The following is a 24,951-nucleotide window of genomic DNA, read 5'->3' as shown; positions in this document are numbered from 1 at the left end:
CCATGATAATAACCAAGTGCAAACAATCCCAGCAAATCCAGAGCTGTGCCTGTCCGTGTACCTCGAGAAAGAGGAACACCCAGCAGTCCTTTAAAGATTGTTTTCAGATCCATGACAGCATGACCAGCCTTGCCCATGTCCGCCACCAAATGCTGAATTGTGTGGCCGACACAACACTGTCCATGGCCTGCTGTAAAGCAACTTCTGTTAGGGCTCTTGTTGTTCAGCTAGAAAGAATGTGAAGTGTTTGGGGAGTTGTGAGCGTGAGGAATTGCCATGTGTGGGGCTTCTGAGTGCCCTGTGCCTTGCATCGCTCTCTGCTCTGAGGACCGTGTGGTGCTGGGACTCCACTCCCACCGGGGAGGCCATGAGTGGGAGGGTGAGAGAAATGAGGCTGAGCCCCAGCTCAGAGCTGGGAAGAGCCCTGGCACTGCACGCCACGGTGTGGTCAGGGTCATTGAAGGCCAGGGACATTTTAGTGATGGGCAGAGGGAAGGACACCAGGAGGTGCCTGAAAAGGAAGACTGTGAGGTGGGAGGAAGAGTGGGAGGTTCTGCCCCAGGGTGGCCGAGGAGCCGGGTGCTCCCTAAAGGAAGGTGTCGAGAACGGCAAGCCCGGAGGAGGTGCTGGAATGCGGGGATCAGGTCTAACAGCATGGGACCCGCAATTCTCTCCTCACAAGGCAGCTCAGTGAAGCTGAAGGAGTAAAATCCGGCCACAGTGAGAAGGCAGGTGAGGGTGGTTGCAGGAAGGCTGGAGGAGGCCATGCCCCAGGCCTAGGTGGGGAAGCAGAGTGAGGCAGGGAGCAGGGGGTTGGGGAGGAGTCAGGGTCCCTGTCACTGACCACACTGAGTGTGGCTGCACTTCCCCAGGCCCAGCCGGGTGCTCTCACGCTGTGAAAAACAAACCAGAAGGAGCCTGCAGCCATGAGCCCACAACCCCTAATAACACAAGGAAGATGTGGCACAGGGACTCGGACAGCGGCTGCCACAGTGACGCCTGCATCCATGCAAGCACCTGTGTAAACACATGCTACAGTCACATGCTACATATTTCACACATTTACACACTACACAACGTGTGTGTGTTCATATACATGTGAATCAACACACATATGCAGGAACAAAGCACTTCCGTGGCCTTGACGTTTTCTCTACCGAGTTCTGTCCTCTCAACATACACCCACGGAGGTGGCATGACCTTCCCAAGACCCAGCGGCCAATGGGGTGACCCCGCCTGGGTCTCTCCGCTGCAGCCTGGGGCTTTCTCCTCCCTGCCAGCTCCGGGGCAGGTGGCAGGAGGAACAGCCACTGCGCTGAACAAGGAAAGGACCTAGAAGTTAGGCCACATGAAGAGAACCACAGCCCTGGAGTGAGCCTCCGCGTGACCGGCCAGCATGGTAGTGTGTGCGGCATCTCTGGACTCATGAACAGTGCTCCTGACACTGGACTCCACAAAGCCGAGTGCCATAGGAAGCTCCCAGACGTTGCCAGGGCTGCAGGTCAGCAGGCGCACCCAGCACACCAGCCCTCAAGTAGTGGTGACAACCCATGGCCACAAGCACAGTCAGCCCTCCTTAGCTGTGGCCCCTGCATCTGCTCCCACCTCCAAGATCCCTGCTGCCCGCTTAGTGTGGGATGAAATAGGTTCCTTATTGCATCCGCAGCTCAGGGACAGGCTCAGTGTGCACCAACACATAGAGGCTCAATAAATCCTGCAGTAATAACAAGATAATGACTTTAACTTTTAGTAGATTATAAAGGATAACCATCATTCCCAATAGCTCTTATTTTCTGAGACTGATTTAGAAAGTGCTGGCTTAAAGTGGTGTAGAAGGTGTAAGATGTGGAACTGGCATTTAAGTAAGAAAATTCAAAGAGCATCTTACTTTTTTGAAAGACATGGGGCTAAGCGTCACATTTTAGATGCATGACTGAGTGATTTGCTTAATTTGTTTTGAGCTTCATCTCCTCATCTGTAAAATGGCAATACTAAAAGTAATATAAAGAAACAGTGATTATGAAAAAATTGGCTGGGGCAATGGCAGGCACTCAGTGACTACCAGCTCTTCTGACCAGGGTAAGGGAGGTTGAGTGTACGCTCCCTTCACGGTGACACAGTCCTCCAGCCTGTTACAAACAAAACACTTCCCACTTTCTAGTTTACTGAAGGTCAATGTCATAATGGCTGTGATTATGATGTAAGAAATTCTCAGGTGAATTACAAATTCCAAACAAAACATTCCCTTTGAGTAGCCTGAGGTGTATAATTATCATGACAACGTCTTTTGGGTTGCACTGGTAAGTGGCAGTGACTTGTTCGATTAATGGATTCAATACTTCTTTTCATGTCAGTGAATACAGGATACCTTCAATTGGTGAAATTGCCTGAGATACAAGACCTATCCACGTCACTAAACCTAAGATATACTGAATAACTTCAATCTACCGTATCATCACCCAATGATAATAGTGCTATTTTAAAATTTTTTAGAATAAGTTGAGCCTTAACTTTAAGCCTATAACTTAAATTATATTTAACTTTCAAATATAATTATTATACTAGCAATATAGATTTCTTTGGAAATTATAAAAATATGAAGAAAATAAAAATTACATATAATCCTACAACGGAATGAAAAGCCTTGGTAATTTTTGGATTTGTGTGCATGTGTGTTTTCCTTTCAAACTTTTTCTAAAAATCCTACCTGTTTCTATAAGGAGTGAGGAGGTGGGCTATAGCTGAATATGATAGAACATTGGATCTACTTTTTTTTTCCCTAAAATTATTTTTTGATTTTTCTCCAGCTATCCCAAAAAGACATTTATAACTATGACCTCAATCGAAGGATTTTTCTAGCTCAAATTCTAACTCTGATTACACCACTATTTTCTGCTGAAGTGCAATGCACAGATTTTGAAAGCCCACCCGGTGACTCAAGTAACTACAGGAAGGAAAAGGAATTTGTCTCTTCAGTGGTTGTTTGGGGATGGAATGCACAACAGCATAGAGGTTGCAAGGTGCTCCTTTTTAGCTGCAAGTATCTCCTTTTGCTATCACCCCTGTTCCGGAAGCTTCCCTCAGCACCCCACTCGCCCCACAGTGTCTGCACCCAGCTGCATGGCCCTGCGGGCTTAATGTGCCTCTCTCCCTTGCCTTTGTTTACAAGTCCAAGGAACATGCCTCCCAACTCCCGAACCCTGCTGCACCCAGATGTCTGCACCAACTCACCACCACAAGAGTGAACGAAGTTCCCTTCCTTACCTGGGAGCTGCCCTAGCAAAGAGGAAGGGCTCAGCTATCTGCGGGAAGAGACGGCTCCACACTGGAATTTTAGTCTGTGGAAACAGACTGAAGAACCAGACTTTCGTATTTTGTTACCGAGATTCTGCCCAGTTTTTAGTGCAGCCTATCACCTCCCCATGAGCAACGCCATCAAAAAGCCAAATACACCTGCGACTACCGTCTCACACACTTCAGCTTGCAAGGCAGAGGCACAGAATGATTTGATGAAAAAGACAGAGGAAAACAGAAAAATCACCCCTCTAGCCAAGACCACAAAGTCCGCGCAGATCAGCGTGGCCCGGATCAATGTGGTCCAGAGGTGAAAGCGTGGTTAGAGGAAGACAAACGGAAGGAGAAGCCAGCTCGTGCTCCCTTCAGGATCCTAGTTGGAAAATTAATTTTGTGACTCAGCTAAGGGATGCTGCTGTCACCCAGGAACCCTTCAGACTGGGCTCCACTTGCCAGCAAGCCTCAAAGGGACTCAGGAAGGGTGAACATTCGGCCAGAATGTGTTGAGTGTCCACAATGTTCCAGGCTTCACCCCGCACTGCAGCTCCCGAAGTTGCTTTGCAAAGGACTGAGTCTGAGCCACCTCATTATTTTATTTGCATGTCAAGTTACCTGACAAAAGAACACATTGTTTCCCAAATTATTAAGAACTAAAGACAATACACCTCTGCAAACACATACACACACACACGCTGGCGTCAGGCAGCCGGCCGACACAGAGTGTGTGTGTGGATTGCTAACCACGGCAGAGCCTGCTCTCACTGTTTGGGTGCAAACCTTGGGCGTTTTATTGTTCTGCGACTAGAGTCTGCCTCTGTGTCCCCACGTGTAAAATCGCTACCTTGGCCACCGCTGCACCACAATAAGAGTGCTCATATTTCTCTCCTTCCAATAGCTGGAAAGCTGAGGAACAATTACTTTTTCTTTATTTAAGTCCCACACAATTGATAGGTGGCGGATCAATGCAGCTCTATAACACAGGGCATGTGTGTTCACTTCGAAGCCATAAGGAAAGGGAAGAAAGAGGAGGAAACCCAGAGAGGGCCTCAGCGGGCAGCAGTGGCGCGGGACGAACTCCCCCTGTTCTGGTTGAAGTTGGGTGTGGACAAAAGAAAACATCCTCCCTTTGGAACTGGAACCTCCTTTGTGTCTAAAATTTCATTTTTTATAAAGGCAAATACATAAAGAGTGAACTCATGCTGGAGAAAGAGGACATACAATTAGCTGTGGAACTAGAGGCACCTTGCAGGACTTACTAGGCAAAATCCATGAAAGACGCTGACTGCTGTGTTAGTGTCACCCACGCTTCTGGGACCGTCCTGGTGAGCGGCCGAATGTTGCTTAGCAAAGCAGCAGGGGCACCTGCCTCTGCCTCAGAGGCTCAGTCTGTGTTAGGAGTTTCAGCAGGAGACCCTGGAATCCTCTAACCTGGTATAACAATCTGTTGAATATCAACTTTCGTGGAGTCTTTTAAAAATATGTACAGAGAGGGGTGGGTAGGGAGGGAGAGAGAGAGGAAAAAAAAAAAACAAAAAAACCAGAATGATCAGTAGAGGGAGAGTTAAAGCCTTCATTTGGCAATCACTGCTGCCTTCCCACCTTGTCAGACTTCTGGGCTGCTCCTGGGTGATGCTGTGTGAGATCTGATTTGCGTTTTTTATCCTAAACCTACGGGGTTCCTGCCTATCAAATTCAAGGCGAATCTGGGAACACTGCCAGGAGTTTAACCTGCTCCAGGGCTAAAGGCAGTGGAGGGGATTTTGCTGGCCCTCAGCCCACAGAGACCCTGTGGCCACGTGGCTCCTGGGGTTCTCCCGTGCTTTGACCCTAGGATGTGACCAGACACAGTGTCCTGGCAGAAACAGCCGCTTTCCTGGGAACACTTTCCAATTCCAACTACGGCACTTATGGTTAACGCCTGGCCGGCCTGGCCGTTGACTTAGGAAGGAACGGCTCTCCAAGGGCGCCCACACCCTACCCCCGCCCTGAACTCAGTGTGCACCACCCACCAGATCCATGCTTGTGCCACTGGCCCAACGTTCACTGCTATGACCAAGAGAGGAGAAACACCCAGTACTGGAACGTGTCATCTTTCTGTAGAGTGCTCAGGCTAGGTGTGGATTGGGATGATATAGATAATAATAAAACGTTTTCATTTGCCAAGAAACACAGTTCGTCACACATTTGGATAAAGCCACATCAAGTTTCGCTAAGAATCACCAATTACAGCTTGACTCTTTTTTTCTTGAATAGATTATGGACCAGACTGACAAGAGATTATGAGAAAGGAAGAGAAGACGGTGTTCCTCCCACGCCAGCAGGCCTCGTTTGCTGAGTTGATATACGTTAGGATGTAATCCAAACTGGGGAGTCAGCCATTTGCCTAACCCCTTAGCTGAAATCGTCAGAACCAGCTTGAGATTCTGTGTGCCCACTCATCACCTTTGCACAGTCACCATCAACCGCACAAAACACAAGTTCCACGTCCAATAAGGAAACTCAATTTATGCAAAATGTGTTCAGACCCAGATAGTAGTACCACAAGTATGGAAAAAGTAAAACAGTGGAATTCAAGTGTCAAGCATTGCTGGCAATGGAATGCAGCAGGGACCTCTCGTCCAGGATTTGGGACCACCTAAAACCAGGTGGGACTCGGCCTCTCCCGTCAGGGACTTGCAGGCCCTGGCGACAGCGCTGAGAAAAGGCAGCCACACCCTTGTGCAGTGCCCTCCCTGGGCAGCTCCGAGGGCCACCCGCTGCCCAGCAAGATCCCTGTGGCAGAGCTCATGCTCTCCTCAGAAGACCTTTTTAACCTTATTATTATTATATTTTTGCTTTTTAGCTTCAGGAAAGCTGCCAGAAAATCAGGAGTATTTTTGTTTCACATGAACTACAGCACAGTTTAAGACATCAACGTAGATGAGAATAAGCTCAACCAACTTCCAATGACCCATTTGGCACCTACAGGGAGCAGGCCCATTTAGCGTGCAGCGACCACTGCAGAGGCGCGGCCCCAAGGCTGACCAATCCCATGGCATCACAGCCGCACGTGGCGTGATTACTGACTTACTACATTTCACCTGCGTGATGCAGCCCAAAGGGATTGAAAACAGCCATTAAACTATCTTTAAAAATGTTTTGTTAATAAAGGTATTAAAACCAGATAGATGCTTGAAATAGGAGAAATCTACCTCCATCTAAAATTACCTATTTTAGTCCTAATTCCTAGAAAAACTGTTGCTGAGCCACACACACGAGTCGGCAGCCAACCTGCAAACCCCGAGGGCAGAGACAGCCCCGGGCAGCGTCATCACCCCACCTTTGCCTCGCTGTCATGGCTCGCCTCTGCCTCTGGTAATTCCAGCTTATTTTGAAGGCACATCGTAGTTTTAAAAGGAATACTGGACAAAAAGTGATGCACAGATTCAGAATCAAACTCAAATCATAATACATGGCAAGATGACATCCCCAGTTTAGCACGCTACGCAGCCCCTGCTGTACAAGGACATTACTGCACAAAGCACTCGGATTCCCCACAGGATGCCAAAAAATTCACATTTTCCTGTGGAGTGGTCCAGCCTTCTAAAAGCTCTTCACAGCTTGCCCTTGCTGGACTCTGGGCACCGTGAAACAACTCAATAAACTGAACAAGACTTTGTGTTTAACTTTAAAAAAAAAATGTAACTCACGTGAACATGGAAAAAAACGAACCACAGGAATGCTTCTTACCTCTGCGGATCCAGCTACCTTTGTCTTGGAGGCAGCTGAGTCACTTTTGCCCTGTGAAAACGGAAACGAAGAAAGAACTCCTTTAAGTCACAGGACATATTTACAGTCAGCAACTTCATTAGCAAGGGCATTACTACCATACTCACCAGGCCTGTGAGCTTTTTGTTTCTAAACATTAATCTCCACATCATTTTAAATAACTGGAGGAGTTTCTTTCGCGTTCAGGAAGCCCTTTAGTGAAGCCTACAGAAGAAAGGAACTTGCGACTTTTGCACAACTTTTAAAATTTAGCCAAAGGAAGTGATGGTGTTCCCATCACCAACCTCAAACCTCAACGGAAAGAAAGTCACTCTTGCAAGCTCCCAATGTACAGCATTTATCTTCCGAGCTGCACATCAGTGGTGAGCAGGCAAATGCTTTCAGGTGACTCTAAACTTTAGTCTACGGAAGAAACTCATTCCAGCTATTTTAATCTGTAGATTTCATCTTCATCCGTAAATACGCTCGCATACAACTAGTTAAAATTCCAATCATCCTTGGTCCCAAGGCTTAAACCCGGAAGCGCATGTGTCTAGGGGGCCTTTCTTCTTCCCAGGCCTCTTTTTGGCCAGCATGGTTTGGAGGTGACCTGAAGATTTTACTCAGCAATGTGGTTTTAGGACCGTTGAGAGCACAGACAACGGCTACCCTTACTCCTGCACGTTCCATACTGCAGGGGCCACATTTCCATTTTCTACTTTCTCCCTTAGCCTTTTCCTGCCACATTTCTCTTCTGTTCTCTGTTCCTTGGCTGATACCCACTGAAATATAAGAGATGAAGGAAGAAGCCAAAATTCAAATAAAATCTCCTTTGCCCCTACTGATGACTGCCGTTCAAGTGTCAGAAGACAGAGGGTGGGAATCACCACCTAAATGAAATGAAAAGGCTAACAGGAGATGCCAGCGGCCTCTGCTGCCTCACATGGCCCTCGGTTGTCATGAGTCAGCACGGCTTTGGGGCTGGCTCCTCCCGAGTGTGCCATGAGGAAAGGGGTCCAGCGGGACCGCTGTGAGAGAAACCCCTGCGCTGCGGGTGCCCATTCTCACCTCAGCCTACACCGCGTCTGTCCTCCAACACAGCTGATGAGCGGCCGGTTTATTGAGCTGAGCCTACACCGCCTCGGGCCTCCAACACAGCTGATGAGCGGCTGGTTTATTGAGCTGAGCCTACACCGCCTCGGGCCTCCAACACAGCTGATGAGCGGCCGGTTTATTGAACTGAGCCTACACTGGGTCTGGCCTCCAACACAGCTGATGAGCGGCTGGTTTATTGAGCTGCGCCTACACCGCCTCGGGCCTCCAACACAGCTGATGAGCGGCTGGTTTATTGAACTGAGCCTACACTGGGTCTGTCCTCCAACACAGCTGATGAGCAGGTTTATTGAGCTGAGCCTACACCGCCTCCGGCCTCCAACACAGCTGATGAGCGGCCGGTTTATTGAACTGAGCCTACACTGGGTCTGGCCTCCAACACAGCTGATGAGCAGCCGGTTTATTGAGCTGAGCCTACACCGCCTCTGGCCTCCAACACAGCTGATGAGCGAGCGGCAGGTTTATTGAGCTGAGAATCATAGCTCTATGTGTTTATTCTTGTTTTATGTCCCTAACTGGACAGTAATTAATAACTGGCAGGAATGCAGTTTCTAATGCTGACTTTACCACTTGTTTTTGCCATTTATGCACCTGTTTGTATCGTACTGGGTGCGTACAAGTGAGCCTATGTGGGGTTTCTACCCAGCAACCCTTCTCCCCTCCAGGCGAGCACTCCCTTTCTTTCTATGGGACCCTAGTTCCGTGGAGTCCAGGTGGGAATGGCCCTGCCCCACCCCATCCACCCACCACCGGGAGAAAGGTCCTAGCAGGGCTCCCGCAGAGCTGACAGCCCCCTTGTCCTGGGATGGCCAGCCTGGCAGATGACCTAAGTCTGGGGTTTGTGCTTGCTCTGCCTTGGAAATGTGCCTGCCTGAGAATGGAGTCTAGCAAGGAGGAAGAGAAATTCAGTGTCCTGCTGACAGCTTTGGACCCTGGGATTCAGACCCACCAGAAACCATCTCTTTTCAATGGTGTGAGCCAACAAACTGCCAATTTTTACTTAAGAAGGTTTGATTCTGTTTCTATAACTTGAAAAAGATGGTGAGACCTGATGGAACATAAATGACGCTTTTACAGAAAAATACCTTTGCATGAAAATCCCAAATGTGCCACAACGTTGTGGCTTCACCCATCACCTCATTCCACTCCATAACCAACCCTCAGGGCAACCAGCTCTTCAAAGGAAGTGCCCCACAGATGGCGCTACCAAGCCTGGCCGTCAGGACACCCCTGAGACTGTGCATCTGGGGTATGAGGTGCTTGGGGTCCCCCATAAAAAGACACATTACTAAATGTTCCATATTGTCATGTTTAGAATCAATGCCTTTCCCTTCTCACTTCCTGGACTCTCTACTTTGCGAACAACATTAAGAATGTTAATTCCCCTGAATTAAACAGGGGAATCTGGAATGACTTGGACATTAAACGAGGATTCTCCAGCCACTCTGCAGCCACGTCATCCCTCCCACCTCCACCCCTTCTATTTCTCCAAACTGGCCCCCACACCTATCCTCTCTACACCATGGTCAGCCTGCTGTGCAGGCTCCACTCCTGGGCCAACCCTGGGTGGGCAGAGAAGAGGGGCAGCTTCCAGCTCCAAAAGGAAATCCCGGCTCCTCTCCTATTCCTTTCCAATCTAGGATATGAGAGGAGAGGACTCCCCTTACAGATCCCGTCTCCTCCTTTGGAGCATCTGTGGCTGTGCGGGGTGGAGAAAGAGGCAGGGAAGGGAGTAAGGAGAGGGGAAAAGCGGCCATGGGAAAGCACCGTGTTCCCTAATGAGGGGCTTTCCATCACAGGGGAGTCAGAGCACCCACAGGAAATCCTGACTCCTAAAGTAATCCACTTTTCTTTTCTTTTCTTTTTTTTTTTTTTTGAGGCAGAGTCTCCCTCTGTCACCCAGGGTGGCGTACAGTAGCGCAGTCTTGGCTCACTGCAACCTCTGCCCCCCTGGTTCCAGTGATTCTCCTGCCTCAGCTCCCGAGTAGCTGGGATTACAGGTGCCCACCACCATGCCCAGCTAATTTTTGTGTTTTTAGTGGAGACAGGGTTTCACCATTGGCCAGGCTGGTCTGGAACTCCTGACCTCGGGTGATCCCCCCGCTTTGGCCTCCCGAAATTCTGGGATTACAGGCATGAGCCACCGCACCTGGCTGCAATCCACTTTTGTCCCCTTCCTCCTGTCTGTCCATCCATTTACATACCTGTGACCACATTATCGTCAAAATACATTTAGCATGACTTTATTATCATCATGGCTAGCTCCATCAGGAAGAAAAAAAAAAACTACCATTGAGATGACATAAAACACTTTGTGCAAATGATTGTCCTCCAGGGGTATTCTGTAAAGAGGACATTTGTCAAATAGCCAAGCATGCTTGCAGAAAAACAATAGACATGGTCAGCCAAATATTTTTGTGTGTTTCGTTGATTTGAAATAAACTATCAGAAATTTCTAAACAAATGCTCGCCAATCATTTTGGAAAACAATATGGATTGAATCTTTTTTTAAAATCTAGAAAGGACCCGGTGTTGTGGGAGAAATATGAAAGGCAGGCATCATCGCTTTCATGGCACTTGAGGTCGTAGTCGGGATGACCAAGCTTCATTTGATCCTCATGGGTCTTTTATGATTGGACTGTAAGTAAAGCTGACAACCAAATTTTATAACACAAAAGGTGTTCAGCATGCTTACAGTGCCCCTGCTTACCAGACGACAGAATAGCTTGAAGATTGTGCACATTCCTCAAAAGACACATTTAGACAGTCATGGTCAGGCAGTTGACAGAATCGATATCGGCTAGCAATTTCTCAGTGAAATTAGTGCATGGGATTCTAGAAAATTGGACACTTTCAAGTGGCTATGTGGCTGGAGTGGTGCAGCTGTTTTTACCCAGCAAGCGTCCCGGCATTGGTTATTCTGGGTCCTTGAGAATGCTGTGACTGTCACTGCTCCTGCTGCACCCATCCCAGCACCATGCAACTAAGCTCTCCCAAGATGCTGTGGCCCATGGTGGGGAGCTCAGCCTCCCAAGCAGCCAGCCAGGGTTTATTTCCTGGCACCAGAACTTAGGCAAGCCATTGGACCCCTCAGTCCCAATTTCCCTGTTTGTACAATTGAGGAAAGACAGTCCCTTACACAGGGGTGGTGGGAGAAAGAAATGCACTGGCCCATATTGGGCTCCCAGCAGACAGTAGCCATCAGTGAACATCAGCATGACGACGATGTAGGGGAAATGAAGGAGTTCCCAGATTACAGCAGCATAAAGGACGCCAAAACATCTCGCTCTTCTTCGAGAACGCTGGCATGTGGGCTTCTTGTCTGTGAACTCTGAGGAGTCGGATCCCCAGGTGCTTGAATAGCTCTGAGCTGTCCTTTATTTTGGATGAGCCCCGTTTTCCAGCTTTTAGGGTTGGGAGGGCAGAGGAGAAACGGCAGGTGGCACTGGGGATATTTTTACACAGGATGATGTGACCTGCCCAGCCTGTACCTGCACTCAGCATCATCGGAGCTCCTTTTCTTATACATAATTAGGGTACACAACCAGTTTTATGATGTTACCCTTTTGAAATCACATGGGAGTTACCAAAATGGTTAATTTAAAATGGTTTTACCTAGACTTTGGGGGGCAGTCTTGATTCTTAAATGTCTTTGATGGCTTTGATAAACACCCTGGGCCCTTCCTGCAAAAAATACACCCTCACTGAACCCCCACACCCACCCCTTCGCACCATGCACAGCCCTCAGGAGCTCCACCTTTGGTTTTCGGGGCGTCTCTAAGTGCCCCAAAGTTTCCCTCGCAAATTTGCACATCTACCACTAGATGGCAGCAGAGGACACAGCAAGTGAGAACACTCCTAGGCTTGCGCAGCCAATGAAATCCTGGAAACTTGTTAAATTTTGTTTTAACAAAATGATAGGCCTTGGTGTTCTTAAATCTTACTGATGTGCTCCTGGAAGAATAAAAATGCTAATTCACACAGGGTCCACGTTGTAGGAAGGCTGAATTTGGTTTCCATGACCCCAGACTCTCCCTCTGTGGTGCTCAGCTCTCCCCACACCTGCCAGCTTTATTTGGATTTCTGGCCACTCTGAAGTGTCAGCTACCTGAGGTTGCAGCATCAGCCAAGAAACTCTCTGTCCTAGACGCTTGCTGGCTTCCGGGCTGCAGCTTGGGGATCTTCTCTAGATAAAGCACAGTGGATACACACACAGACACATGACGATGCTGTCCACCCACATGTCTGAGCTCTGGGATTGCAAGGCAGGAGCTCGGAACGGCAACCGGGCAGAGACGGAGCACGGGCAAAGGCGCACAGAGAGGACTACTGAACACAAATGATAATGTCCTCAGGATGGAGGAACCACTGTGGACAGTTAGGAAGACAGACATGCGTGGAGGGCCAGAGCTGGAAGTGATGGTGGGCATTGCTGGCTGTATCTGACCACTGGGAAGGGTGGTCGTGAAAGCCACTGAGTGCGTGTGCCTCTCCCCAGCCACAGCAGTGGTGGAACAAAGGCTGGGGCGCTCACCACTCTTTCCTCTACCATCCGGCTCTGGGGGCCAGGTCCATGCAAAAAAACACATGGAGAAAGTACAGCTTAGAGGACTTCTACTTCCAGCAAGACGCCAGGCAGAAATGACTGAGAACGATCTCGCTACATCCACTAGAAATGGTGAATAAAACAAAACAAAAAAGGTGGTTCAATGAAAAGCTGAGTGGTAAGAAAGAAGGATTAACCCATAGGCTTCAGAAATGAGGAGGACTGGAAGAGAGAGAATTGAGTCCCCGCACTGACTCTGAGGCCGTCCTGGGGGCATTTTCAGTTTCTGTAATCTTCCAGGTTAGGTTTCTTGTTTTTGTGTTTTAGTTTTTTATATATTGAGGTGAATGTCACATAACAAAATTAACCATTTTAACATGAACAATTAGGTGGCATTTAGTGCATTCACGATGACGTGTCACCAGGCAATTCCCAACATCTGTCTCTTCCAGGCCCATGAAGCAGTTGCTCCCCACTCTGCCCTCCCAGCCCCTGGAAACCAGCAATCTATGCCGTCTCCGTGGGTTCACCTGCTCCGGGCATTTGGCATAGACGGAACCGCAGTGTGGCATCTTCTTGGTCTGGCTTCTTTTGCTCTGCATGATGTGCTCGAGGTTCATCCATGTTGCAGCGTGTGTCAACACTTCCTTCCCTTTAGTGGCTACAAAACATGCCATTGTTTGTTTACACCACAGTTTGTGCCTCTATCCATTGATGGACATGCGGGCTGTCTCCATCTTTTGGCAACTGTGAATTGTGCTGCTGTAAACAAGTGTGTGCATGTTTTTGTTTCAGTACCTGTTTTCAACAGTCTTGGATACACACCTCGGAGGGGGTCACACTGCAGCCTTTCCTGTGCTTCTCTGCCATTTGTAGTTCTCTTTTGGAGAAATGTCTACTCAAGCCCATCGCTCATTTTTTCATTGGGCTGGTGGTCTTTTTGTTGTGCAAGCTTGATTTTAACATGCTGGAGATACAGGGAAGGAGGATGGGGTGGCTGTGAGGTGAGGAGCTGGACCTGAGGTTGCTGGGGGAGGCCTGAGCAGGGAGCGCAAAGCCTGGACAAAAGCCCAGACCAGCTGAGAAGATGACAGGAGACGTCGAACTCATCCGGGGCTCAGGTTAAAAATACATGGATTTTACGTCTTCTCTGATAATTGAAAATGCCAGGCCTGTGCCTTCCGTGACTCTGGGTGTGAATTCATAATGACAAGGATGGCTCAGGGTGAAGGTTGCTGGTCTGCTGCCAGGAACATGCCTAAGTCACAAACCCAGAACTCTGCTGAAGGGACTACCTGAAACTGAGCCCCGGGGAAAGCATACAGAAAGGAAGCGGCCTCCCAGTGCACGCACGGCCAGGAGCCCCAGAGCCCGGGCAGCAGGCCGCCCTGTATGACAGGCAGAGGACGCACAAAAAGGCAAAATTGGAGCCAAGAATTCCAGAGAACAGATGAACAATATTCGGGAGTATTAAAGCAGTATTGTTAAAAGTTATAAAATCATAAAAAACATAGTAAAGGAAATAAACGTAAACAAGTTGGAAAGAATAAAACTGCTATGGTTCACAGATAATGTCAATCTCTACAGAATCCAAGAGAATCTACAGAAAATTTATTAATTTGAATAACAGGGTGTGGAAAGGTTATGGATGCAAAAGTAATATTCAAAAGCAAACAGTGTTTTTGCTCTCCAGCAGAAAATAATTTTAAATGATAGCATTTGCAATTGTGAGAGAGAGAGAGAAAAGAGAAGAAAAGAAAAAAAAACCTTATAAGCTATAAAAGATACCTCTAACAAAAATGTGTTATGAAACATCATTCAGTGTTTAACCAAGGGGAGGGGTCGGAAAAGATGATGAACTGTATTGAAAGATATAAAAGAAGACTAAAGTAAATCTTAATACAGTAAATATGGCAATTTTTCCAAAGTCAATCTATAAATTTAATAAAATCATAATCCAAAAAGGATGATATTTTTCTGAATTTAAATCAAAGTGATTTTGAAAGCCTTCACAGCCAACACCAATTTAAGGACACGGAAGCAAAGACAAGACAAATACAAGCCCTGGCAGGGAGATATCGATGCTTACGCTAGCGTTAGAGGAACTCAGGGGGTGCCACGGGCACAGCAGAGCCTGCAGACCTGCCTGCCTCCGTGTGGGACTCACGAAAGGGCAAAGCTGTTGGAGAACAGCAGGGTGAGACGGCCTCTTCAACGACTGGCGCCGGCTGAATGATCAACCTCATACCGTATATATCAATAAATTCAAGGCGCGTTAAAGGCCAGATGTGAAAAAACCAAACCACAATGTTTAAAAGGATATCCAGGAGATGATATGGGTGTTTTAACTTGAGCTACTAAAGAATTCTTTAGACAACTCAGAGCGCCATACATTGTTTTACAAATTGTTTTTTAGGCTGGGCGTGGTGGCTCACGGCTGTTATCTCAGCACTTTGGGAGGCCGAGACGGGTGGATTACCTGAAGTCAGGAGTTCGAGACCAGCCTGGCCAACATGTCAAAACCCCGTCTCTAATAAAAATATAAAAATTAGATGGTTGAAGTGGCACGCGCCTATAGTCCCAGTTACTCGGGAGGCTGAGGCAGGAGAATCTCTTGAACCCGGGAGGCAAAGGTTGCAGTGAGCTGAGATCATGCCATGGACAAGAGTGAAACTCCATCAAAAAAACAGCAACGAAATTAACCCATTAACTCATGTGTTAATGAGATGCATCCACTCCTGTCAGAGAGCGAGTTCCTGGCTCTGACAAACAGCACTGTAAGTGCCAAGCTGCGTTCAGCGAGAGCTGGAGAAGCAGAAACTCCAGCCCACTGCTATTGACTACACTGATGCTCTGATAAACCCAACATTCAGCCACTTTGGAGAGCAGTTTGTCAACAGCAGATTAACTTGAAAATGCGCAAATCTTGTGGCCCGTCAATTTCACGTTGACACGTCTGCACAGGGAGTGTAACTCTGGCACACACTGATGGGAAGACAGGTGCGACCTTTCTCACTGTCACCGCTTCAAAGATCAAAACATTGAAAGTAATCTAACGGCTCCTTGGTGGGAGTGTGGAAAAGTAAACTACGGCATTTTCCCTACCATGATATTCTCTACAGCCCTCAGGATGGTGCAACGGAGCTGTGTGATCAGCAGGGATCAATCCCAAAATATCCTAAGGAGTTGTTTTTAAAGTAAGCTTCAAAAGCAAAGAGACTGCTTTCCATCCAGTAAAGATTTAAAGCACACCTGTAATTCATAGAGGCTGACTCTCAAGGACTGAATTGTGTCCTCAAAATTCCCGTGTTGAAGCCCTCCCTGCCCCCCCATGTGGAGGGTGTGAGTCTGGAAGTGCTCAGGGACCCCCAGGCCTCACAAGACGACTGAGAAGTTGGAGGAGGGGCCTGGGGGCCTGTGCTTGGTGACCCCCACCCTTGGCTGGTGGAACGGGCCCGGGGCTAAGGGACAGAAAGAACCGGTCACCCATGTGCCAGAGCCGCTCTGGGGCCTCCGTCTAGTCAGGATCCAGATCACACAGCCACGATCATCCACGTCCCGTCCACAGGGCATGGGCTCTGCATCCTTAGGTGAGTGTCCAGGGTATTTCCTTCCCATGAGCAGATTCGGCTCAACTCATCCTCCTCTCATCTCAGACTCTCACCAGGCAGGAGAAGGACTGGATGGCCAACTGCAGAAGGGACTCACCAAGTGGGGGTGGCCAAGAGAAATAACAGCAAGGCCGGAGCTAGGGTTGCTCACGGCCGCTGGAAAAGGACTCACCAAGTCCCTCAGCTCACTGGAGACAGCCAATGCTCTCAGTGGCAAACAGTGGGGTGGCAGACTGGGGAGGGGATAGTTTTTTTAACTCATCCCAAGGATACCACCATATTTTGAAAACTGCCAAGACGTCAGTGCTCCCCCTTTTCTATGGGAGCTAGGGAAAGGCCTCCTCTGCTTTTCTTCATGGTGGGGGTCCTTGCTAATTTCTCATGCAAGGGGATGGCTCAAAGCAGGAGAAGTGCTACTTGGCAAGCAATGAGTAGAGTCACTGTGACCAAGAGCAGCATAGTTCTGGGCTGCGTCACGTACCCCAAAGTCCATACACTGAAGTCCAACCCCAAGCGCCCGAGAATGTGTCCTGATTTGGGAAAGGGCCATTGCCAATGGGCTTAGCTGAGGGGCGGTCACCCTGGAGTATGTGGGCCTAGCCCAATACGACGGTGTCCTTAGAGGCACAGAGACAAGTGCATGGGGGACGATGGCCGCCTGGCCATGGGGAGAGAGATGGGGGAAGAACCAACAGCAACCATGAAGCCAGAGAGAGGCCCGATCAGAGCGTACCTCACAGCCCCAGAAGGAGCCAGGCCTGCGGCACCTGGACCTGGGGCTTCTGGCCTCAGGACCGTGAAACGACCCACCTCTATTAAGTCTCCCAGTCTCGGTGCCTCGCTTCGGCAGCTGGCAAATGCGTATACCACAAAAGCCAGAGGATCCCTTCATGAGCCCATCCAGAGGAGCTAGAGAACCAGGCGAAAGCATCATTCAGTGTTTAACCAAGGGGAGGGGTCTGACTTGAAATATGAGCCAATCACAGATGTCAAAGAGTCTCTTGGTAGTCTTTTATGGGCATTTAATATGCTATTTATAGTTTTCGCCTGCACCTGTAGAAAATACAAACTTGTCTTAAATTGAGACTCAGGGCAAAAAAGTGCATCTGCAACATTGCACATCAGCCTGGTTGGATTACATAGATGCGGCCAAGACTTTTAAAAAATTACTTGTAACATCCCAGGCTGAACAACCAACACTCCCCAGTGGACTAATGCAGAGCCACACACTGCAATCAAGGTCACACTGCAGTCAAGGTCACACTGCAGTCAAGGTCACACTGCAGTCAAGGTCACACTGCAATCAAGGTCATCGCAATCATGACCACTCCAATATTCAGACACTTTGCTAGCAGAAAGAGACTATTTTACTGACTCTTACTAGAACTTCCAGTTCCTCTCCCAGCCTTTAAGGACTAGAAACATATCTAAAGAAACACTATTGCTGGGTTGTAAATAAGACATCACTCCTCTAACAGAAATACAAAACATGTTGGACCCTTTCTCTCTGCTTAAATTTATGAAGATCATAGCTTTAGAAAGACCAATCAGCATATCAGGTTCTTACTAAGTGTATTTAAGACTAAGGTAGGTCATCATCAACTATTTTCACAAAGGAACTGGAAATCATATTTCACTCTTAATTATACATAACTTAGCTGTGCATTTTGGGGATTGTTCAAGATGGCTTCTTAATGTCAGTGGCTTCTCCCTGTCACTTGGACGCTGTCCTCACACCCCCTGGCGTGCTCCCAGGGAAGACTAGCCGACTTGACCCCCTGCTGAAGCAACACAATTGGGGTCACAGCTCCCAGCAGAGGCAGGACTTGGCTCTCTTCAGGTCAGAGGCACCTGGAAGGGCTGCCACAGAACTACATTCACCCACCAAGGTCAGGCAGATTCACCTGGAGGGGCTGGTCCAGGACTACATGCACACACCTAAGTCGGGCAGGTGCACCTGGAGGGGCTGCCCAAGCCCTGTATGCACTTATTCGGGGGTCAGGCAGGTGCACCTGGAGGGGCTGCCCATGTCCTGTATGCACTTACTTGGGTCAAGCAGGTGCTTGGTAAACAGGCCCAGGTGCAAATGACAGAGGAGGTCAGGCAAACTAGGAACCTTCCTGAGGACAGACGACAGAGCTAGGAGACAGCATCTCTGAGATGCAGCAGGGAGTTCCACCAGGAGCCAGGAGAGAGGCAGATGGAGAAGCAGGCATGGTTTAGAGTCCAGAAGGCAAAGCTCTCCCTCAGAGTCGAGTATGGGCAGAGTGTCCCAACCACCACTGTCGACATTCTGAGTGGGTGACTCTGTCATGGGGCCTGCCCTGTGTTTGCTGGGATGTTCAGCAGTATATCTGGCCTTGACCCCCTAGTGGTCAGTAGCATGTCCCCCTGGACAGCCCAACTTATGACAACCAAAAATGTCTCTAGAGGCCGGGTGTGGTGGCTCACACCTGTAATCCCAGCACTTTGGGAGGCCGAGGTGGGCGGATCAACTTGAGGTCAGGAGTTTGAGACCAGCTTGGTTAACATGGTGAAACCCTGTTTCTACTAAAAATACAAAAAATTAGCCAGATGTGGTGGCAAGCACCTGTAATCCCTGAGATTACTCAGGAGACTGAGGCACAAGAATTGCTTGAGCCTAAGAGGAGGAGGTTGCAGTGAGCTCAGATTGCTCCACTACACTCCAGCCTGAGCAACAGAGGAAGACTCTGTCTCAAAAAACAACCACCACAACAACATGTCTCTAGACATTGCCAAATGATGTCCCTGGGTTGGGTGATGCAAAATTACCCCTGGTTCAGAAGCAATTGAGTCTTTAGAAGCACAAGTCCAGCCTGTCGGGGGTCCCGGCAGGTTTTGAAGATGGAGGACTCAGGTATAGGAGAAGACACACCCATGCACCAGACTGTTAAACAAGGTCCTAGCTGTGCCCTCAGGATTGATCGGAAGCCAGCACTGAAGCAGGAGCATGATGTTAGAGCCACCAGAAGGAAGTGTGACTCGATCCCGAGGCCACGATTGCTGAGCTGGGCCTCAAGTCCTCCCTTGGCACCAGCAGAATTACTCGAAAGCCTGTGTCTGCATCTTAGAGGCAGATGGCTACAGCCTACTCTGGGAGGCAGCTGACGGCCAGGAGAGAGCTGGGCCCTGCCTGACATGGGAATTATCCTCCCAGGCCCAGCTCAGCCCGAGTGCAACAGAAGCTGGAAGTGCACACAAGGTGCAGGCAAGCAGGGATTGTTCAGCACAAATGCACTCGTCGATTCTAACTTATCCATACGCTGACTCAGCAGAGTGCTTCTTCCTCTGCTCTGGGTGATCCTGGAGGCCACCCCAGGGCTTGTCTGATCTCTCTTAGCCAATCATAGGCCTCTGGCCCCAGGATAGCTAATTTGTGTCCACTTGGCTGGGCTGTGGAACCCAGTTGTTTGGTCAAACACCAGTCTAAATTTGCTGCAAGATATCTTTTAGGTGTTATTATTATTATTATTATTTTTGAGACAAGGCCTCTCTCTGTCACCCAGGCTGCAGTGCAGTGGAGCCTTTGCAGCTCACTGCAGCCTCCACCTCCTGGAATCAAGCAATCCTCCCGCCTCAGCCTCCCAGGAGCTGGAACTACAGGCAGGAGCCAGGTGATTACATTGAAATCAGCAGATTTGAGTAAAGTAGATTACCTTCATAATGGGAGTGGGCCTCATCGAATCAGTTGAAGGCCTTAAGGGAAAAGACTGAGCTACCCTGAAGAGCAAGGAACTCTGTCTTCAGACGGCCTTGGGACTAGAACATCTACTCCCACTAGAATTCCTAGCCTGCTGGTCTGCCCTCTGGACTTGAGACTTGCCTGCCAGTCCCACAATTGTGTGAGCCAATTCCTTAACAAAAGTAAATTGCTGTCTCTCTCTAGATAGACAGATATAGATACAAAAGACATAGATATATGCATACACACGTATATAAAACTTCATGTACACACATGCACACATATCTAAAACTACATATATATACATGTACACATATCTATAACTGCATACATACATGTGTACACCTATGCATAACTATGTATACACATGTGCACACCTATCTGTAACTACATATATATGTGAACGCTGATTTGTAATCACATACGCACATGTGGACACCTATCTAAAACCACATATACACATATGCACATCTATCTATAACTACATATATACACGTGCACACTTACCTGTAACCACATATGCACACATGCACACCTATCTATACCACATATATACATGCACACACCTATCTGTAACTATATATATACACACACACATACACCTGCACACTTATCTGTAACCACATATACACAAGTGCACACCTATCTATAACCACATATATACACGTGCATGCCTATCTGTAACTATATATATGCACATGCAGTTACCTGTAACCACATATACACACGTGCACACCCATCTGTAACTACATATGTACATGTGCACACCTATGCATAACCACACATGTACATGTGCACACCTACACATAACCACATATACACACGTACACACCTATCTGTAAGTGCATATGTACACGTGCACACCTATGCATAACCACATATACACACGTGCACACCTATCTGTAAAGAGTGAGGGTCATGATCAATTCAGTATACCACTGGAGGCTATATGAGTAAGCAGCAAAACTGTTTCTCATAAATGCAGAATGTTGGCACACTGACAAACTGCCTCTGCCACCCAGAAGGAATGCTGAGGGCAGTCACGCCCCAAGGGCAGTGTTTCTTGTGATTAGCATCTGAAGCCTGTTAGCAATCATATGAACCTGTGATCAGTTAAGCAGCTGACCAATCGTTACCTCCTCCTCCCTGCTTCTTACCCAATAAATATGAAGGGCTGTGGAAGCTCAGGGGCTGCCTTTGCTCACTAGAAGCACGGAGCTCTCTTCTTCTTCCCTGGCTCCCTTCCTTTAAAACAGTTTCTTTTGTCTTACGTTTTCATTTCTACATTCGTCCCTTTGTTCAGTATCATAATGACGGTCTCAAGAAGTAACAGTAGTAACTACTGTAATGACGGTCTCAAGTAGTAACCATGGCAGTCAGCTACAATGTACAGGTGCACACCTATGCATAACCACATATACACATGTGCACACCTATCTGTGTGCATGTCTATACATGAGACCAGAGAAGTCCTAGAGTGGTCTCCTTGTCTCATCCAAGACAGAAGCAGCATTCTACTGAATAAATTTATGAATAAGTTTGGCTTGATGAGTGCATTTGTGATGAATAATCCCTGTTTGCTTCCACTTTGCATATGCTTTCTGGCTTCTGTTGTACACGGGCTGAGCTGGGGCTGGGAGATGGTTCTGATGTCAGGAAAATCCCCAGCTCACCCTGGCTGTCAGGTCCTTCTTAAAGCAGGTTGTAGCTATTGGTCACTCTGTATACACGTGTCTGTATATGTGTAAATTTTTCTGTGTTTGTATCTACCTATCTGTCTGCATCTTTTTGGATCTGTTTCTTTGGAGACCACTGACTAGTACAATCCCATTTGCTTGTAAAGGCAGACTCATTCTGAAATAAGACAGTCTTCTGGATTCTTGATGTAAGCCTCTGCCTGTCTGGGACATTCCCCGGGAAGCTGGGGAGGGACTTGGTGCTTTTTCTCTTCACCCCTCACGTGCCACCCCCCAATAGGGTGCTGAGGCAGGTCACCCAGTTCTGTGGGCCTCAGTCTCCTCCCCAGGTCACTGGCTCTAGGTTTGAAAAGATGTGTATGAGGCAGGGATTATTGGCTCTTTTGGTTTATGGGAGCTGTTGCTCATTTCTTCTACTTACTTGAGGGTTTATTATTTTTTAAGTAATTATTTTCCCTAGACAATGGACCAGAAAACATTTGAAAGATAGCGACTAAGTTCAAGGCTTGCTCCATGCCAGGCACGGTGCTCCTGCTTCGAGAGCTCCACTCATGTGGTCCTTATGAGAATGTGAGCACACAAACACCGTTTTTCAGCTGATGAAACTATTTCAGGAAGTCAGGGACCCCGAACGGAGGGACCGGCAGAAGCCATGGCAGAAGAACATAAATTGTGAAGATTTCATGGACATTTATTAGTTCCTCAAATTAATACTTTTATAATTTCTTATGCCTGTCTTTACTGCAATCGCTGAACATAAATTGTGAAGATTTAATGGATACTTATCACTTCCCCAATCAATATTCCCATCATCTTCATAAGCTGAGGATGAATGTTGCCTCAGGACCCTGTGATGATTGCGTTAACTGCACAAATTGTTTAAACAATATGAAATCTGGGCACCTTGAAAAAAGAACAGGATAACAGTGAGTGATGTTCAGGGAACAAGGGAGATAACCATTAGGTCTGGCTGCCTAAGAGTTGGGTGGAACAGAGCCATATTTCTCTTCTTTCAAAAGCAAATAAGAGAAATATCACTTAATTCTTTTTCTCAGCAAGGAACAGCCCTGAGAAAGAGAATGCATTCCCAAGGGGAGGTCTCTAAAATGGCCACTCTGGGAACATCTGTCTTTTATGGTTGTAGATGTTGTAGATAAGGGATGAAATAAGCCCTGGTCTCCTGTAGCGCTCCCAGGCTTATTAGGACGAGGAAATTCCTGCCTAATAAATTTTGGTTAGAACGGTTGTCTGCTCTCAAACCCTGTCTCCTGATAAGATGTTATCAATGACAATGCGTGCCCGAAACTTCAGTAACAATTTTAATTTCACCCTGGTCCTGTGATCTTGCCCTGCCTCCATTTGTCTTATGATATTTTATTACCTTGTGAAGCATGTGATCTCTGTGACCCATACCCCATTCGTACACTCCCTTCCCTTTTGAAAATCACTAATAAAACTTGCTGGTTTTGCAGCCTGAGGGGCATCACGGAACCTGCCAACATGTGATGTCTCCCCCAGACACCCTTTAAAATTTCTCTCTTTTGTACTCTTTAAAATTTCTCTCTTTTGTACTCTCTCCCTTTATTTCTCAGACCGGCTGACAAGGAAAATAGAAAAGGACCCACATTGAATATCGGGGGCTGGTTTCCCCCAATATGAAACTAAGACTGAACAAGGTTAAATAATTTCTCCAAAGTCACAAGCTAGTAGTTGCAGAGCCAGCATTTGAACTCAGCTGAGTCCAAGCCCATATTCTTAAGCACCATAATTTGCTTCCAAGCATCTTGTTTTTAAAAAGCACTTGATGGTTTTACTACAACGATCTTATTTACATGAGACTTAAGTCATTCAAATGTTTTTAGGACACGTTAGTATAAAGACAAGGTATTGGCCGGGTGCGGTGGCTCAAGCCTGTAATCCCAGCACTTTGGGAGGCCGAGACGGGCGAATCACGAGGTCAGGAGATCGAGACCATCCTGGCTAACACGGTGAAACCCCATCTCTACTAAAAAATACAAAAAACTAGCCGGGCATGGTGGCGGGCACCTGTAGTCCCAGCTACTTGGGAGGCTGAGGCAGGAGAATGGCTTAACCCGGGAGGCGGAGCATGCAATGAGCTGAGATCCGGCTACTGCACTCCAGCCTGGGCGACAGAGCGAGACTCCATCTCAAAAAAAAGACAAGGTATTGCCAAAAAGATTTTTTACTTTTCTTCCTTTTTGTTCTAGAAGGTCAATAATTAAATCTAACAAAATAATAATAAAAATAGCAGATAACAACAATCAGGTAAATAACATTTGGTTTTATTTTCTTTTTAAAAATCTAAGAACAAAGGGGTTTTGACAAATGTGACCAGAAAACCATACAACTCAGATATCCTTTTTCAATAATCATTTATGGGCATTTCTTGTTATTTGAGAAAATTGAGATAGGAATCATGACTCCTCCAATCCATTTACAGTATGGAAAGCTGATATCACAGTAAATTTTAAGTCCTTCTGTGATTTTAAGTCTCCTTTTCTTTTGCTAATCATCATGGAGCAGGACTAAATATGAACACATGAGTGGCAGCCTGGCTCAGCCAGCCTAGAATAATTCCTTTAAAAGTGCACTTGTATAATAAACCCTAATTCCAAATACTGAACATAAGGAAGGAGAATTTACAAATCATGGTATTAGCAGTAAGAAAAGCAAACCCGTTAAAAGGAGTTAATAGAGAATAATGATTGCTAATATGGCCATGAAAATTGGAGCAAATGGTGACAAAACTGATTATTAAAGCAGAAAAGGTAACAAAATAATTCACGAATGATATTACAGATGCAAAAAAAAATCCTGATTACATCAACAAAGATTTGTAGAAGGTTGGGAGTAGTATGGAAGGAAGAATATAAAAGTATTCTTTTTTCTAATATACTTCAAACATTGCTAGGTTAATAGATATTGCCATTTTCACGTGTATACGTATGTAACAAACTTGCACATTGTGCACATGTACCCTAGAACTTAAAGTATAATAAAAAAAAAAGGTATTTCCATTTTATAGTAGCATAAATAAAAATGCTACAATTATAGTTTTAAAAGATACATACTTTCCACATCACAGGAGGAAAAAAAAGCTTAAAAAAATCATCATAGCAAAAATGAGAAAAACTGAATTAAATTATGTCATGTTAAATTTTTAGTAATTGTATAAGTTAGTACTCAAAAGTAGTTTAGTTCAGGTGTTTTATGCTTAAT

General features: G+C 47.0%; 1 protein-coding gene across 3 annotated transcripts in view; it reads right to left on the bottom strand.

Moving 5' to 3' along the window:
• The window catches only part of RPS6KA2 (ribosomal protein S6 kinase A2), a 452,599-nt gene that overhangs the window by 354,719 nt on the left and 72,929 nt on the right, over window positions 1-24,951 (bottom strand). For 2 of the 3 annotated variants that reach the window (XM_015137669.3, XM_077999204.1), the window contains one exon: window positions 7,024-7,074. In XM_015137669.3, the coding sequence (XP_014993155.1) occupies window positions 7,024-7,074 (51 nt within the window). Of the gene's footprint in view, window positions 1-7,023; window positions 7,075-7,169; window positions 7,293-24,951 lie in introns of those variants that run through there. The other variant, XM_015137670.3, reaches the window with a different exon arrangement.

This window comes from Macaca mulatta, chromosome 4 (genome assembly GCF_049350105.2).
Source record: "Macaca mulatta isolate MMU2019108-1 chromosome 4, T2T-MMU8v2.0, whole genome shotgun sequence".
In the NCBI taxonomy this organism is placed as follows: Eukaryota; Metazoa; Chordata; class Mammalia; order Primates; family Cercopithecidae; genus Macaca; species Macaca mulatta.
Note: the sequence above shows the minus strand (reverse complement) of the source record. Positions and strands in the feature narration are given on the sequence as shown.